The 16,397-nt window shown below is 35.3% G+C and overlaps 1 protein-coding gene across 2 annotated transcripts in view; it reads left to right on the top strand.

The window, feature by feature from the left end:
• Window positions 1-16,397, top strand: part of LOC121379905 (protein flightless-1 homolog) — a 75,232-nt gene that overhangs the window by 12,952 nt on the left and 45,883 nt on the right. For both annotated transcript variants that reach the window (XM_041508577.1, XM_041508576.1), the window contains exons 7-19: window positions 1,054-1,157; window positions 1,692-1,808; window positions 2,492-2,550; window positions 3,480-3,637; window positions 3,884-3,968; window positions 4,429-4,585; window positions 6,623-6,702; window positions 7,391-7,464; window positions 8,551-8,633; window positions 10,072-10,122; window positions 12,858-12,970; window positions 14,103-14,288; window positions 14,907-14,963. In XM_041508577.1, coding sequence (XP_041364511.1) covers window positions 1,054-1,157; window positions 1,692-1,808; window positions 2,492-2,550; window positions 3,480-3,637; window positions 3,884-3,968; window positions 4,429-4,585; window positions 6,623-6,702; window positions 7,391-7,464; window positions 8,551-8,633; window positions 10,072-10,122; window positions 12,858-12,970; window positions 14,103-14,288; window positions 14,907-14,963 — 1,324 coding nt within the window. The remainder of the gene's footprint in view (window positions 1-1,053; window positions 1,158-1,691; window positions 1,809-2,491; window positions 2,551-3,479; window positions 3,638-3,883; window positions 3,969-4,428; window positions 4,586-6,622; window positions 6,703-7,390; window positions 7,465-8,550; window positions 8,634-10,071; window positions 10,123-12,857; window positions 12,971-14,102; window positions 14,289-14,906; window positions 14,964-16,397) is intronic.

The following is a 16,397-nucleotide window of genomic DNA, read 5'->3' as shown; positions in this document are numbered from 1 at the left end:
ATTCTCAGAACACTTAACAAATGTTAGACAACCAGATGTCGAAATAACCATGTTAGACACAAAAAGCCATTCGTTTGAAATGTGCCTTGCTTTCCATTTCCTTACCTTTTATGAGGTGTATTTTTGTGCTGGGGTGTCATGAAACATTTGTTTATTAATTCTTTTCCATTTCCTCTTACTCACCCATGTGAGAGATCACCCTTGTAGATAATTTTTGCTTCCAACATATGTTGCAGGTCACATTTGAGACTTGTAATTGGTTATTCATTTGGTATGACTAGGGTGACCTGAAGCCACTTTGCCTTATGTTAGTTGAAACTGACACCATATCATTCCTAAGGACACCGTGACACAAGTCTGTGATGTCATTTGTTCTACATTGTCTTCAAGTGTTCTGACTATTATTTAGTTGCTCATATTTATTGTTTGTTCTTTAAAATATATTAAAACATATTTCGTTTAATGTTTTTAGCATATTTCCTCCAACAACTTTGCAATTTGGAAATGGTTTACTTTTTTTCATTAAACAATGAACTATTAGAGCAGTAGTTGTTTGGTAGTGACCCAGTGTATGTTCATAAAACACCCAGTCTGTATTCATGCACAGTCATTCATTACATTCCGCAACAAAATAACTCTTTTATCATTTCAATGTTTCACAGGATGTAAGAAATAGAATAATACACTTATGCCCGTTATTGAAAATTTGTTTTACAAGTTCTTTATTATAGATTTTGTTATTTTGCTCTCAGTATTCAAATTCTGAACTATAATTTATCCTAGCCACCATAGAATTTTTTAGTTTTTTTTGTCAGTTATAAAAAGAAAAGGAAAGTGCTATGGACATAAAAAAAAATTCTAATTTTTTGTGCAATTTATAAAACAAAACCAAACTCTTGTTGTTTTCAGAACAATTTTCTTTTTCCTTTTATATCAAGTCAAACTGGATTTATTGAAAAAACCCTCACTTATAATGGAAGCTGGTATATCTGTGAAGATTGAACACTTTCTGGTCAGACATCTTGTTTACTGTTGTTTGTGTTTGTATTGCAGACAGCTTCCAGCCCTTACTGCCTTGCAGACGCTTCAGATGAGAAACACACAGCGCACGCTTGCCAACTTCCCAACTGGACTTGACACTCTGACTAACTTACAAGGTACACTGCATTTTGTAAGACCAACCAGTTGTTGCTGTTATGTTTAAACAGTGAAGAATGTTTGTTTTCATTCCCTTGCATATGCTTTTTCTCATTGTGGTGCATGGGTGCAACTTTCTCATGGGTCTACTTAAAAGTGGTGTACAAGTTTTATAATGAGTTGAATAAACATCTGTGATACGGTTTTCAAATATCTTTTCCATTTTATGTTGATAGTTTAAGACAATATTGGTATGTTTACCACAGCTCTATACATTTTTGTCCTTGATCTGACAATAGCATTTGTGTTTGTCTTGTTTAGACTTATGAATGTGACTTTTTCACAGCTGTTCACACTGAGTTTTATTAATAATTTTAGAATATTTGTTTTTAAGTTGATGCTGATTGTCATATACATGCACCTATGATTGATGCTCAAACGTCTTGTGTTTTTCAAGCTAGGGTGTCGTTAAATATTTGTTAATTCTTTTTGACATGTGTTATATGAATAATTTAGTCTTTCCCTCCATTGATTTCTTAGTTGTGTAATTTCAGATGTTGATCTGTCACACAATGATCTTCCCCGGGTGCCAGAAGCTCTCTACAAACTGATATCTTTGAAGAGACTCAATCTCAGCAACAATTGTATACAAGAGTTATCTCTCATGATAGGTGAGAAACATGGAATGTATTGATGTATCACGTGATTTCACTCCAACTTGAATGAACAGATTTATCATTTCCACTATAGAATGTTCTTTGAAAAGCAAGATGTGTGCCTTTAAGTTATCCTATTTCCTAAGAGAGAAACAAATAATCATAATTACGTTTATCTTCTTTAATGCATTGAAGGGCATAAAGACCATGTTGATTCCAGTATTCACTAACTTTGAATTAATGTTTGTTTTGCCCTGATGAAGCCAAGATGGTAGATTTAGGCATTACTTTTGCAACATCATCGTGACATTTGTATTGAGATCTGATACTGACAAACAATAAGCCCTAGATCGGTAAAACTTGATTATAGTTGCATCAATGGGTGTTCAACTCGATCCATGTTAAAGATATTAATTAAAATAAATCTTTTAGAAAATTTAATTGGCATAATTTTTTTATTATTATATTTTAAAGAAGTGGTATCGTTAAACAAAACAACCTTTTTTCAATTTTTAAAAAAGAATTTGATTAATTCTGACTGTTGCACCACAAGTTATTTTTTCTTTATTCACCAAATCAGTTTATAGTTGACAAAACACTTAATACCTTGGAATGTTTGTTGTTATAAATGTGTGTCAGTTTTTTTCACTCATGACCTTTGTATCCTCTGTTCTCATAAAACTATTTTTAATTTTCAGATGTTTGGGTTAATCTGGAGACGTTGAATCTTTCGAGGAACAAACTAATCTGTCTTCCTGTAAGTTTACCATTAACAATTTAAATCACGGCAAAATCACATTTTATTGTTTATTTTGGACTAATATATACTCTTCAAGAAAAAATATTAAAACATACGTCTTGACCACAGACATCCTAGTAAAGAACGTTCAGGTCTGTTTATCAACACACCGAAACACATTCCATAATTTGCACGTGTATCACGCAGTTGTCCCGTACACGCGTGTGCAGTGTCATTCTCGATTTTGACAATTTCCAAGAAGGTCGATTAATCACTGTGGAACATTATTTCTGTCAATCTTTTTCATTCTGTTGATCATACGGTTGTTATTGTTTTGTTTTTAGTCATTTTTATTGTTTGAATTTGCAATTTACTGATAAAAAAACGGTAACTTTCAAACTTCAATTCTGACCCCAATCGTCCTTCAAGATCTTAGGTGGTCATAAAAGCTACTGTAATACTGAACTAATTTGCTCAATTAATTCACTATTATCATATAACCATTCCCAACAGCTAATATACCTTACAATTTTGGCAATTGTAAATTGTTATTAGAGTTCCCCTACTTTTTTTGAAGAGTATATAATGTTCTAGACGTAAAACACACAATATCTTATAACTGAATAAATATAGTTAGATGCTATGATTGTATATAAAACCCCCCAACAATTTAGTGATGGAAGTAACTTAATTTGGTATAACTTTAACTAGATTTGAAATGGATTTTTAACTTTTGGGCTTCATCCCACTTATTAGGTAATATAATTTTTTTTCGAGTTCCTGCTATTAAAATGTTAAAAGCTATTATAGTAGTGACAGTATATTTTCCTCTTTATTTTCATCATTTATTGCAATTATCATGTTATTATTAATCAAAACAATATTTGAATATGCCATTGAACATAGAAAGCTTTCATCTAATTTTACTTGTCCTTCTTTCTATTTAGATGTCACTTCACAAGCTAGTATCACTGAAAAAGTTGTATGTGAACTGTAACCAGCTGGATTTTGAAGGCATTCCGGCAAACATTGGTAAACTGCATAATCTGGAAGTTTTCAGTGCTGCTCAAAACAACCTTGAAATGATACCAGAAGGGTTGTGCAGGTATGGAAATATGTCCCTTTGTTTTTTGCTGACTAACTGCCTGGTTTGACTGCATCATAAATGTATATCAAATATCTTAATATTCAATTTTGTAATAATGTATAATAAAGTTTCTTACATCTACATTGAAATATCTTTAAACGTGATGCTAAAAACATTAACATGTAAAATGCTATCTGATATGCAATGTTCTGAAAAAGAATTACTTTCCTGAATAAATTTAATCAGTGCATGTTTTTATTTCAGATGTGGAAAACTGAAGAAGTTAATTCTTATAAACAATCGACTTGTGACACTTCCGAACATTCTTCATCTGTTACCAGAACTAGAGGTATTTTGACTGTTTGTGTTATCTTCACCACTGCCCTACTGCATTGCTATTTGTTAGTTTTAGCAAACCTTGGTGGTGGTCTTAGTTTTGGGTTCTAGTTTGGTGATATTTAAAAAACAGTTTCATAAAACTTGCATAAATAGAAAAAATTTGTTAATGTATAACATAAATGTTGTTATGATTAGCAATTCATAAAAACTGCATAGAGTAATTTTTAAACTTCAACATCATTAATTTCAAGCAATTTTTATGATTTATCCAGTGTTTCCCCCAGGATCTGAGGTCAAAGGTGTTGGCAAAATAATCAACATGAACTGAGTGCCCGAATAGTGTGAGAATGCTGTGTGGATGTTTTGGTGTTCACAGCTAATATGTAACATAGAACTTTGTGTTTAGAAGGTAGCTAGTACTGTGTTCATGAGTCTGCATGCCACTAATGGTGATTTTGACACTCATCCAGACGCTGGATGTGCGGGAGAATCCGGACCTAGTGATGCCACCAAAACCAGTAGAGCTGAAGAAAGACTTGGCATACTACAACATTGACTTCTCACTCAACACACAGCTCAGACTGGCTGGGGCAGCGCCGGCACCCTCCAGCGAAGAGCAGCCTTCACGTAAGTCATCTAACTGGCACTTTTAATCTGGTGCATACTCCATATGTAAGTCATAAAAGTAACACTTAATCTGGTGCATACTCAGTGGATTGGACTGATCTTTTTGTTGGAAAATTTTAGCATCACTTATTAATGCACAGTTATTATGTTATCACCTTTTGTTCTGTTTATATCTACTAAATTAGTCACCAAGGGTAATAGGTCTTGTCTCTCCTTTACTAATTATAAAGGAGATGCATAGGTATTACTTTTTTAACGACAGTGGTGACAGTGGTCAACTTCTGCATTAAAATTTTGTATTAAACATCTTTCGCATTTAGAACAGTTTCTCACAAACTATAAGTCCTAGCTTTATATACTCTTCAAAAAAAGAAACGCAAAAGGGTACAAATGGGTTATAACTCCGATTTTATGTTTCCTACCGGTTCATGCTTTGTGAATATAAGGTCATTGCATGTCCCAAACACATTCCCATGGTTACATTCGATAAAACGCAGCTACTGTACAATAAAGTTCCAAAATGTGAATATTCGCAAAAACGCAGCCATGTGCAAACCATGTCACCACTGCACGTGCGTTGTCTGCACGTGCAACATGAACACCGACAGTATAAAAGTGCAGGGTGTTCGCTTGCCTGGCCTCTGTATCTGGCCGACAGTTGACAATCCAGGACATGCCACGTCTCAGTGAACCGCAGAGAAACAATGCCATCGGCCGACTAGACGCAGGCGAATCCAGAACGGCCGTTGCCAGGGCATTCCATGTGTCCCCAAGCACCATCTCCAGACTGTGGGACCATTACCAGCAACATGGATCAACACGTGACCTCCCTAGATCCGGTCGACCACGGGTCACTACCCCCGGGCAGGACCGCTACATCCGGGTACGCCACCTTCGGAAACGATTGACTACTGCCACCTCCACAGCCGCAGCAATACCAGGTTTGCGCAGGATATCCGACCAGACCGTACGGAACCGCCTACGTGAGGTAGGAATTCGTGCCAGACGTCCAGTTCGAGGCGTCATCTTAACACCATAACACCGTCGACTCCGACTGCAGTGGTGCCAGATTCATCGACAATGGCCTCAACTGCGATGGAGACAGGTGTGGTTCAGTGACGAGTCCCGATTTCTGCTCCGACGTCATGATGGAAGATGTCGCGTGTATAGGCGTCGTGGTGAACGTTATGCGGCAAACTGCGTGCAGGAAGTGGACAGATTCGGCGGGGGTAGTGTCATGGTGTGGGCAGCCATCTCACACACTGGCAGAACTGACCTGGTCCACGTGCAGGGCAACCTAAATGCACAGGGCTACATTGACCAGATCCTCCGGCCACACATCGTTCCAGTTATGGCCAACGCCAACGCAGTGTTCCAACATGACAACGTCAGGCCTCACACAGCACGTCTCACAACGGCTTTCCTACAGAACAACAACATTAATGTCCTTCCTTGGCCATCGATATCACCGGATTTGAACCCAATTGAGCATCTATGGGACGAGTTGGACCGACGCCTCCGACAGCGACAACCACAGCCCCAGACCCTGCCCGAGCTGGTAGCAGCCTTGCAGGTCGAGTGGGCCACCATCCCCCGGGACGTCATCCGTACTCTGGTTGCTTCAATGGGCAGGCGGTGCCAGGCAGTTGTCAACACACGCAGAGGCCACACCCGGTATTGACTCCAGATGACCTTGACCTTGGTGGTGTGTCCTATCACTTACTCACAATGGACTAGAGTGAATTGTGAACAATCCTGCAACATTTGGTAATTATCGGACTCACCATTCAATAATTAAATCAATTCTCCAAATGTTACGACAATGTGGTTTTGCGTTTCTTCTTTTGAAGAGTATAGTTGCACTTGACGATAGTCGTCACAATGCACTGAAAAGGTTTATTTTCGGCAAGACAATTAATTTCATGGAATTCTTGTTAAGAAAGCTTTATTTGTTACTACTATAGTTATTGCTATCACTTTGAGATAAATGAAGATTCTACTGATGATTAAAGTGTTTGTTTAAAAACTAATCTGCAGGTCATAAGAGTGACCCAATTGCTAGAAAACTTCGACTACGCAGGCGGCGGGATGGACAGGAAAGTGAGAAGGTTTTAAAGGTATGTCAGCATTGAAGCCATCATTGTTAAAATAGGGGTGTTCACCATTGACTTATTCATTTTCATTATTAACTTTTTCAAAAAAGGTTGAGGTGTTTGTTTTCTTTTCATGCTATAACCTAACATTTCAAATTAGCGCAGTTTCCCCTTTGACAATGGACTCGTCTGAATATCGAACAGCTTACCATTGGATAGAATCTTCTTATGACCTGGTATCTGTTCTTGTGATCACCTCTTCCATTTTTCTTTTTCGTTCTTACATTCTGGACGTCTCTTTCTTTTACTCAGATTTGGTGGGTGGGATTTAGTTCAGTCGATTGAGTGCTCTTGAGGTGCTTGCATCGCAAGATTGAACCACCTCAGTGGATCCATTCAACTGATTGTTTTTTTTCCAGTTCCAACCAGTGCAACACAAATGGTCAAAGACCGTGGTATTTGCTTTTCTGTCTGTGGGAAAGTGTATATAAAAGATCCCTTGCTGCATTAGAAAAAATGTAGTGGATTTGCTCTGATGACTACGTGTCAGAATTACCAAATGTTTGACATCCAATAGCTGATGATTAATTAATCAATGTGCTCTAGTGGTGTTGTTAAAGATTTAAATCTTAACTTGTCTTTTCTCTAAGCTTAGTTTATTTTAGTTTTGACTGAGAAATATCGATATCGATCAAAGTTATGTTTTTTTCAGGGTATGCGTGATGTTGCTAAGGACAAAGCAGAGGGAAAAGACAGTCAAGACCTCGACTCAAAAGAACCTTTGAAGTGAGACTCTTTAATTTAGTGCAGAATATTTAAAGAAATTTTAATATTAAAATTTGTATAAAGTGCTGAGTATTTTACTTGCAATTTTCTCTTTGCCAAAACACTGGGTCCTGATTGTTTGTTCACTTTGAACATTCGGGTTAGGGCTACTACAGTTTCTTTTAAACTTTGAACAGTATTCTCAAATACTTTATATTCCTAAATATAACTTATAGAGTAACATTTTTGCAGATGTAATCCTGACATATAAAATGCTGATGAGTGACTACTAATTTATATTCTAATTCACTGCATATAATGCGAAATTTAATTGGCTAATCAAATCCATTTGCGGCAGTAAAACCATCATGAACCTGTCGGAAGTTTGGAGGATTTCCTAAGAGCCTATTTACATAATCATACACTACTTCTCACTGTTTAGTTGGACGTGCGTACTTTAAAATACCAATGTTTAATCTTTTTTTGAAGCAAAATGTGTGCTCCTCTAAATTTTATGATGTAAATTCTGTTTATAAACATTTGTGTGATGTCGTGTGTTCACAATTGTATTACATGTAAAAAACATATTGTTTAAAATCTGCTTGCACTATAATTATTTTATAAGACGGATGACTTGAAACACTAGTAGTGACCAGATTTTTGTTAATGCTGCCTTCATTTAGAAAAATTATTATTTAAAAGATTTTTAAAAAGAAAATGCATTTATTGAACTATGTTGTATTTGGCCATTTGCGGATGTTCATGCTGGTTTTACACCCACCCCCTACTTATCCATCCACCCACCCAACTACCCATCTATCTTTCCATGCATCCATCAATCCATCCATTTATTTAGCAGATATCAGTTTTATCGTCTCTGCTCTGCGCGTCACTAGTAAAACTCAATTTGCGACTGTAAAACCAGCATAAACATTCGCAAATGGTCAAATACAACATGATTATCCCCTAAACAACACCTTAGGACAAATAAAACATCGTTTAATTATTATCAAATAAAACCTGATTTTATGAATATGAACTTATTTAAAACTATGTCAATAAATAATATGTTTTTGAAGTGCTGCTATGGTTACTTTTGTTGTTTAGACCAAAACGGTGGGATGAACATTTGATGCGGCCTCAGCTGGATTACAGTCAGATCTATGATGAAGATGTAGGTCAGATACCAGGTAACATGTTAGTCAGTTATACAAGGTGTTTTCACATGACTTTTTTAACTGGTCAAAATGTTTTTGGCAGACAAATACAATTTGGTTTAGTTGAAGATTCCATGTTTTGAATCAATATCAATTCCACAAGAGATGTTTCAGACCAATACTGAAAATATTTTAGTCAAATTCATATATGGCTTCTTGTTCTGAACTGGTGTGCATAAATTGTTAGGTATTTGCATTGAAATATTTATTATCTATCTAGAGGTTACGAAAAGGTGCTCTATGAGAGGTACATTTTCTAACATCTTTCACTCTTGGTACATATGCATTAGCATGTATTTCCATGTTTTCTAGCTTTTCAGGTCAAGTGACCTATTGCAATCCATTTTTACATTTTGGACTTATTCTCAAAACTACTTGACCATTTGCAAAAACATTTTGTGGAAAACTTCCTTAGCACACACAGAAACGAATTTGTGAATTTGGTCATTCTGACCGTCCCTAGGGGCCTGAGGGATGGGACCCAATATGGGGAAAACTAAAACCGTTTTTAAAAAATTCTCCTTCTCTTTGTGCCAAGACTTGACAAAAAAAAAAAAAAAATTGGTGATTCTGATCATTGTGATATTCCCCCCTCGCCAGGAATGAGGGTTGAGAACCAAAAGAGAAAAATTAAGCCTGTTTGTGCCTGAGGAGGGGTGAAGTTTACTAGAATTGTACAGAGAAATGCATTTGAACTAATTTCGTCAAACTACTAGGTCATTTATAATGAAATTTGGTTGGAAGCTTCCTCGACCCATAGAGAACCAAATTAATGAATTTTGTCATTGGCTTCTGAAAATGGTTATTGTGCATTCAATTAGTCTGGTAGATGGGGTTATCAATTTACACAGGTGACAGTTTAGGCCTATGTACCTCTTGTTATGAATGTAATTGGTAAAATGCAACATAGTTCACAGAACAAACCTACTAATAAGAATTTGTCAAACTGATTTAAATTCATTGCAATATCAGTAATGGCAATACACATTTATTCTTAATGCTTTGTTGGATTTTGGGGTTGGGATTTAGCTATCAGTTGAGTGCTTGCCTGAGGTGCTTGTGTCTAAGGATTGAACCACCTCGACAGTGGATCCATTCAACTTGCTTTTTTCTTGTTCCAACCAGTGCACCACAACTAGTCAAAGACTGGTATTTGCTTTCCTATCTGAGAAAGTGCATATAAAAGGTCCCGTGTAGCTAATGGAAAAATGTAGCTGGTTTCCTCTGATGACTATGTATCAGAATACCAAATATTTGACATCCAATAGCCCATGATTAATTAATCAATGTGCTCTAGTGGTGTTATTAAACAAAACAAACTTTTAACTTTTGTTAGATTTTTATAACATCTATTAATAACAATATATTTATTGTAGTTATTTTGTAATATTTGTTTTTACTTTGACTTCAGGACTGTCTTGCTGGGAGATTGAGAACTTTCTACCAAATATTGTGGAAGAAGGTATTAAATTAATGGCTGTTAAAGGTGTTATGTCAAAGTTGCAATAATAGAGGTTTCTACAAAAAATATTTACTAATTTTTATAAAAAATTTTCTTTGAAACATAAAGTTTATATCTTCAGCTATGTGCCTATAAAAATTACAACTAAATAATTTCATTTACTGGCAGTAGTATACTTTTTTAATTTTTAGATGGAATCTTGAGAGTGTGACACACGCATTAACTTGTGACATCACTGTTTTAGGCATACACATTCAACACACACTAACTTTACCTAAAGTGTGGTGGTGGTCAACTGACAAAAGAAACTTTGACATAGAACCTTTAACATTAAGCTTCAACTTTGACATAGAACCTTTAACATTAAGCTTCAACTTTGACCTAGAACCTTTAACATTAAGCTTCAACTTTGACATAGAACCTTTAACATTAAGCTTCAACTTTGACATAGAACCTTTAACATTAAGCTTCAACTTTGACATAGAACCTTTAACATTAAGCTTCAACTTTGACATAGAACCTTTAACATTAAACTTCAACGTTGACATAGAACCTTTAACATTAAGCTTCAACTTCGACATAGAACCTTTAACATTAAGCTTCAACTTTGACCTAGAACCTTTAACATTAAACTTCAACTTTGACCTAGAACCTTTAACATTAAGCTTCAACTTTGACATAGAACCTTTAACATTAAGCTTCAACTTTGACATAGAACCTTTAACATTAAGCTTCAACTTCGACATAGAACCTTAACATTAAACTTCAACTTTGACATAGAACCTTTAACATTAAACTTCAACTTTGACCTAGAACCTTTAACATTAAGCTTCAACTTTGACATAGAACCTTTAACATTAAGCTTCAACTTTGACATAGAACCTTTAACATTAAACTTCAACTTTGACCTAGAACCTTTAACATTAAGCTTCAACTTTGACATAGAACCTTTAACATTAAGCTTCAACTTTGACCTAGAACCTTTAACATTAAGCTTCAACTTCGACATAGAACCTTTAACATTAAACTTCAACTTTGACATAGAACCTTTAACATTAAACTTCAACTTCGACATAGAACCTTTAACATTAAGCTTCAACTTCGACATAGAACCTTTAACATTAAGCTTCAACTTCGACATAGAACCTTTAACATTAAGCTTCAACATTGACATAGAACCTTTAACATTAAGCTTCAACTTTGACATAGAACCTTTAACATTAAACTTCAACTTTGACATAGAACCTTTAACATTAAGCTTCAACTTTGACATAGAACCTTTAACATTAAGCTTCAACTTTGACATAGAACCTTTAACATTAAGCTTCAACTTCGACATAGAACCTTTAACATTAAGCTTCAACTTTGACCTAGAACCTTTAACATTAAACTTCAACTTTGACCTAGAACCTTTAACATTAAGCTTCAACTTTGACATAGAACCTTTAACATTAAGCTTCAACTTCGACATAGAACCTTAACATTAAACTTCAACTTTGACATAGAACCTTTAACATTAAACTTCAACTTTGACCTAGAACCTTTAACATTAAGCTTCAACTTTGACATAGAACCTTTAACATTAAGCTTCAACTTTGACATAGAACCTTTAACATTAAACTTCAACTTTGACCTAGAACCTTTAACATTAAGCTTCAACTTTGACATAGAACCTTTAACATTAAGCTTCAACTTTGACATAGAACCTTTAACATTAAGCTTCAACTTCGACATAGAACCTTTAACATTAAACTTCAACTTTGACATAGAACCTTTAACATTAAACTTCAACTTCGACATAGAACCTTTAACATTAAGCTTCAACTTCGACATAGAACCTTTAACATTAAGCTTCAACTTTGACATAGAACCTTTAACATTAAGCTTCAACATTGACATAGAACCTTTAACATTAAGCTTCAACATTGACATAGAACCTTTAACATTAAACAAATAACATAATGAATGTTTTAAGACTAAAGTCAATAAATAATTTGATTGTTAATTGTGCACATAGACTCTTACATGTTTTTACTACATCGTTAGGTATTTACACTTCACTACAGTTTCGGGGTAACACAGAGGTTACATCACTCACGTAATCCGGTTCGGCTGACGTTTTGACATTAGTTTGTTTCAGTACAATAAGTAAATAAGACAAAGACTCTATTCAGTGTTCCTTGTGACTGTTGACATCCCCACTCTGGGTTGGATACATACTTTTAAAACAAAATTCTTTAGAAGGATATGAACCATAAATTTCCAAAACCTTTTCGACGATGCAACTTCTAAGTATAATAAAACCCTTAGATTTAGTTCCACACAAACTAAATCACAAATGTATGGATGTGCAACATATCTAACTAATTATCAATGATCATGAATTGTGTAACCGTGTAGCTTTTTGTCGTAAAAACATATTTGTATACATATGTCACATAAACTGATGATGTAGTATGAAAATTTGCTGAAACGCACACGGAAAAGTACACAGCGGGCCGTGCCAAACCTCTCTATTGATTGCTGGTGGTTGTACAAATCTATTTGCTGGTGACAGAATCAGGGGACCACTGAAAGCTGCCTTAGTTTAGGGCTTGTTAACTTAGTTTAAGGCTTGTTAATTTATAGTTTTTCAGACCTAAGCATATTGCCTGATTTCAACAGAATTCAATATTTAATACCATGATATTAATACGGTAAGCAGTTTTTTTAACATGATGTTGTCTGCATTTCAGCTTTAATTGGCAAGTTCTATGAAGCTGACTGCTACATTATCCTCAAGACCTTCATAGATTCCAGCAACAGCCTCAATTGGAGGCTTTGGTACTGGATCGGATCACAGGCAACGGTCAGTTTATCAACATTCACTTGTCTTAAAGGATAATCCATATACAAGCTTGTACCTGCACCCACTTGAAATAAATAAATATTAGTACAATGTATTTAAAAAAAAATCAATTTACAATATCTAGAATACAAGATAGATTATATGTAACATCACTAACAGTTGTATTGTAAAATTAATTCATATTTAGTCATGGGAAATTAAAACATTTTATCTTCTGATTTGCTGAGCTTGAATTTAGGTTTGTGCCAACAGTGTTTTTTTTAGATACATTGGTAATGTTACATGTTCAGTAAATTCAAAGACGGTGGACTCTGTCCAAATTGGCATCTGTGTAAATCGACATTCTGTGTAAACTGGCACCATTTTAAAGTCCTGTCCAGCTACTGTTAATTTATTAGGAATAAAACTGCCTACACCGGATGCTGTCTATTCTGGACAAAAGAACTGTTTATGTAGTAATTACCTCAGTCTACACTGGTACGCGATCTTACCTCCCCTGTCTACCAGTGGTCACCTTTCAAACAAAGATGGCAATTCCTCTGAGTCAGTAATTAGGTCACTAAAGAAAGTGTTTATGAAATGTAGGTAGGAAGATAAATTAGATTAGTATTTCTATGTTTTAATACCTGCATTGTATCATACTGATCTGTTGTTTTGTCAAAAGTAATACCTACATAAATATGAATATCTCTTCCGTTTGGCATTGTCTTACTGAATTTACAATGGTGGAGCGACCAAAAAATGGGTCCGAACTTGTGTCCCAGCCCGCTTCTCACTGACGACCCATCGTATTTTGTTTATCATGATTTTGATTGGTTTCTTAGAAATGCAAATATCTTTCAGGTTTATACCAATCACTAAAACAAGCATTGCTTGGCCTTGCTTTTACAGATGTCAAATGTTTGGTTAAAATGATGTTTTATTTACATTGGTATTTTCTGATCCACTATATTGCAAGAACCGTAATTCGCACCGAACTCTGTCTAAATGGGCATATTTTATTGGTCACAAATGAATCTGGTTTAGACAGTCCACTGTACAACTAAGCTACAGCACATTAATGCTAATCACTGAACTGGAATGTAATATCATAGCATCCACGTGTGTATTTACTTTAAAATGGCATTTGCAGATTGACAAGAAGGCATGTTCTGCAATCCATGCTGTAAATCTTCGAAATCTGCTGGGAGCCGAATGTCGGACGATCCGTGAAGAAATGCATGAAGAGAGTGATGATTTTCTGGATCTTTTTCCTAATGGCATTTCTTACATTGAGGGTGGACGAACATCCAGTGGATTCTACACAGTTGAAGACGCGGTGAGAACAAAATCTGTACATTTTTGTCACACAGTCATCTTGACATTTTTCCTTATTTTATCCTGCAACCACTGTCTATTGACAGAATAATATGACAGATAAAGCAAAGTCATATCCATATAGTAGCAGGATATGATTTTTGACGTCACTCATGTGACATCACACTCATAGCTACATTATAAAATAGCTCATTTGACCGTTAGGTCATCGTATAATGTGGCTGAAATAACAGAAATGATAGCTTTTCCACTTAATTTTTATAGTCTGCAAGGTAAAGGTAATATAGAGAAGAACTAGTTAATGACGTCGGATATCTGCTTTATCCTGTATTATTATTATTATTCAAATTTAAACTCAGGGGGTTAAATATGGTAAAATCTCTCATTTTTAATCCCCTGGGCTTCATTTCGCATGGGCGTTAAGTACAGGAAATCCTAGTATAGTTTCTTGCAGCTGGCTGATTTCCTGCCAAAACTAAAACTTAATCCCAGTTTACAGTAATGACATTTGATGTTTTGAAAGATGCTTGTGTTTGAAATAAGTATCTTTTCTACTTGATATGAATACCTGTATATTTCATGTTTCAATAGTGTTCTCTAACAAATACTTATTTTTTAGGGTTATGAAACAAGGTTGTACAGAGCAAGTGGGAAGTTATCGGTGCATATGGAAAGGGTAAGTACATGACATTAATGAAAGGAAACACAAGCTAAATTCACTTGTTTCCTAATATAGATTAATTCTACTTTTTACTTTCACGTTATTGGTTGACTGTGTATGTTAAAGGTAGGGTCAACTCAAACAAGAGACTTATGTATTGGAAAGATGCATACCTGGACCACCAACACATACTGACACTTTAACAAAGTAAAAACGCGTAATTTTAGAGTTAATAAAACACATGATTATTCCTGCTAACTGCGGGCAGCCATTTTGTTTTGTTTTTGTGACGTCCGGTGGTATAGCTTGGGGTGAAGTGACATCAGCTGTGTCCATCTTCTCTATGCACAGTGTAAACAAACGCTATAATTTATGACAAGGCGCTTCGCTTTCATCAACCTGACTTGTAAAACAACATAAATGACTTGATAGTATTATAAACTATTTAAGTAAATCTATTTCAGGTTCAATAGAATGAAATGGAGTTATAGTATTTTTCTTTTTTTTTAAAATCCAAAGAAAAAATGCATACTATTAGCCCTATTGGTAGGGCATGTTTGAGCAAAAACGACCACTCATGATACCCAAGTGATATTTTTCTTTTCTTTGGGACGATGTAATTGGTCAGTTTTGTGATTTTAGATGGGAAAGTCTACTTAATCAAGGGTTTTACAGAATTACTTACAGTAATAAAGCAGGGCGGTTGGTAATGTCCATTACAATTTGAGGTGTATCCATGCTGTTATCACACAATACCCTGTGATCTTCATAAAAGAGGCACGTCTTTTTAGTGTGTCTAAACACAGTGTCTGAGGACCTAGTGTTTAAGCATTTTAATACATGTAAGAGAAAAGGGCCTTTTTAAATTCGGCTCTTGATTTTCAAAAAAGCTATTTTTAAAACTAAGAATTATTAATGAAGGTTTGAAGGGGCGGAATGTAGCTCAATGGTTGAGTGCTTGTATGAGGTGTGATAGGTCACATGATTGATTGCCGACAGTGGACTCAATTTGTTTTTCCATCTAACCAGTGCCCTGTGTCTGGTACATCAAAGGCTGTGGTATGTATTTTCGTGTGTGTAGGAACGTGTATATTTAAGCTGATATAGTGGTACTGGCTTTTATCTGTCTCTCAACCAAATAGTTGTAGTTTAAAACATGCTTAGGCGTCATGAAACAAATATTACTTTCTTTCCATTTTTGTGGTCTTGTGACATGTATTCTTGCACACAATAAATATTTGCACTAAATTGCAAACGAAAACAGATATTTCTGAAGTTATAAATATGTATATAAATAAAGTTTTTTCTTGCCCACTGGACAGGGTTATCTGTCTGACCCTAGGGCTAGATAAATCTGTCTGACCCTAGGGCTAGATAAATCTGTCTGACCCTAGGGCTAGATAAATCTGTCTGACCCGAGGGCTAGATAAATCTGTCTGACCCGAGGGC

Source organism: Gigantopelta aegis, chromosome 8, assembly GCF_016097555.1.
Source record: "Gigantopelta aegis isolate Gae_Host chromosome 8, Gae_host_genome, whole genome shotgun sequence".
Lineage (NCBI taxonomy): Eukaryota > Metazoa > Mollusca > Gastropoda > Neomphalida > Peltospiridae > Gigantopelta > Gigantopelta aegis.
This window is presented reverse-complemented; position numbering and strand designations above follow the sequence as displayed.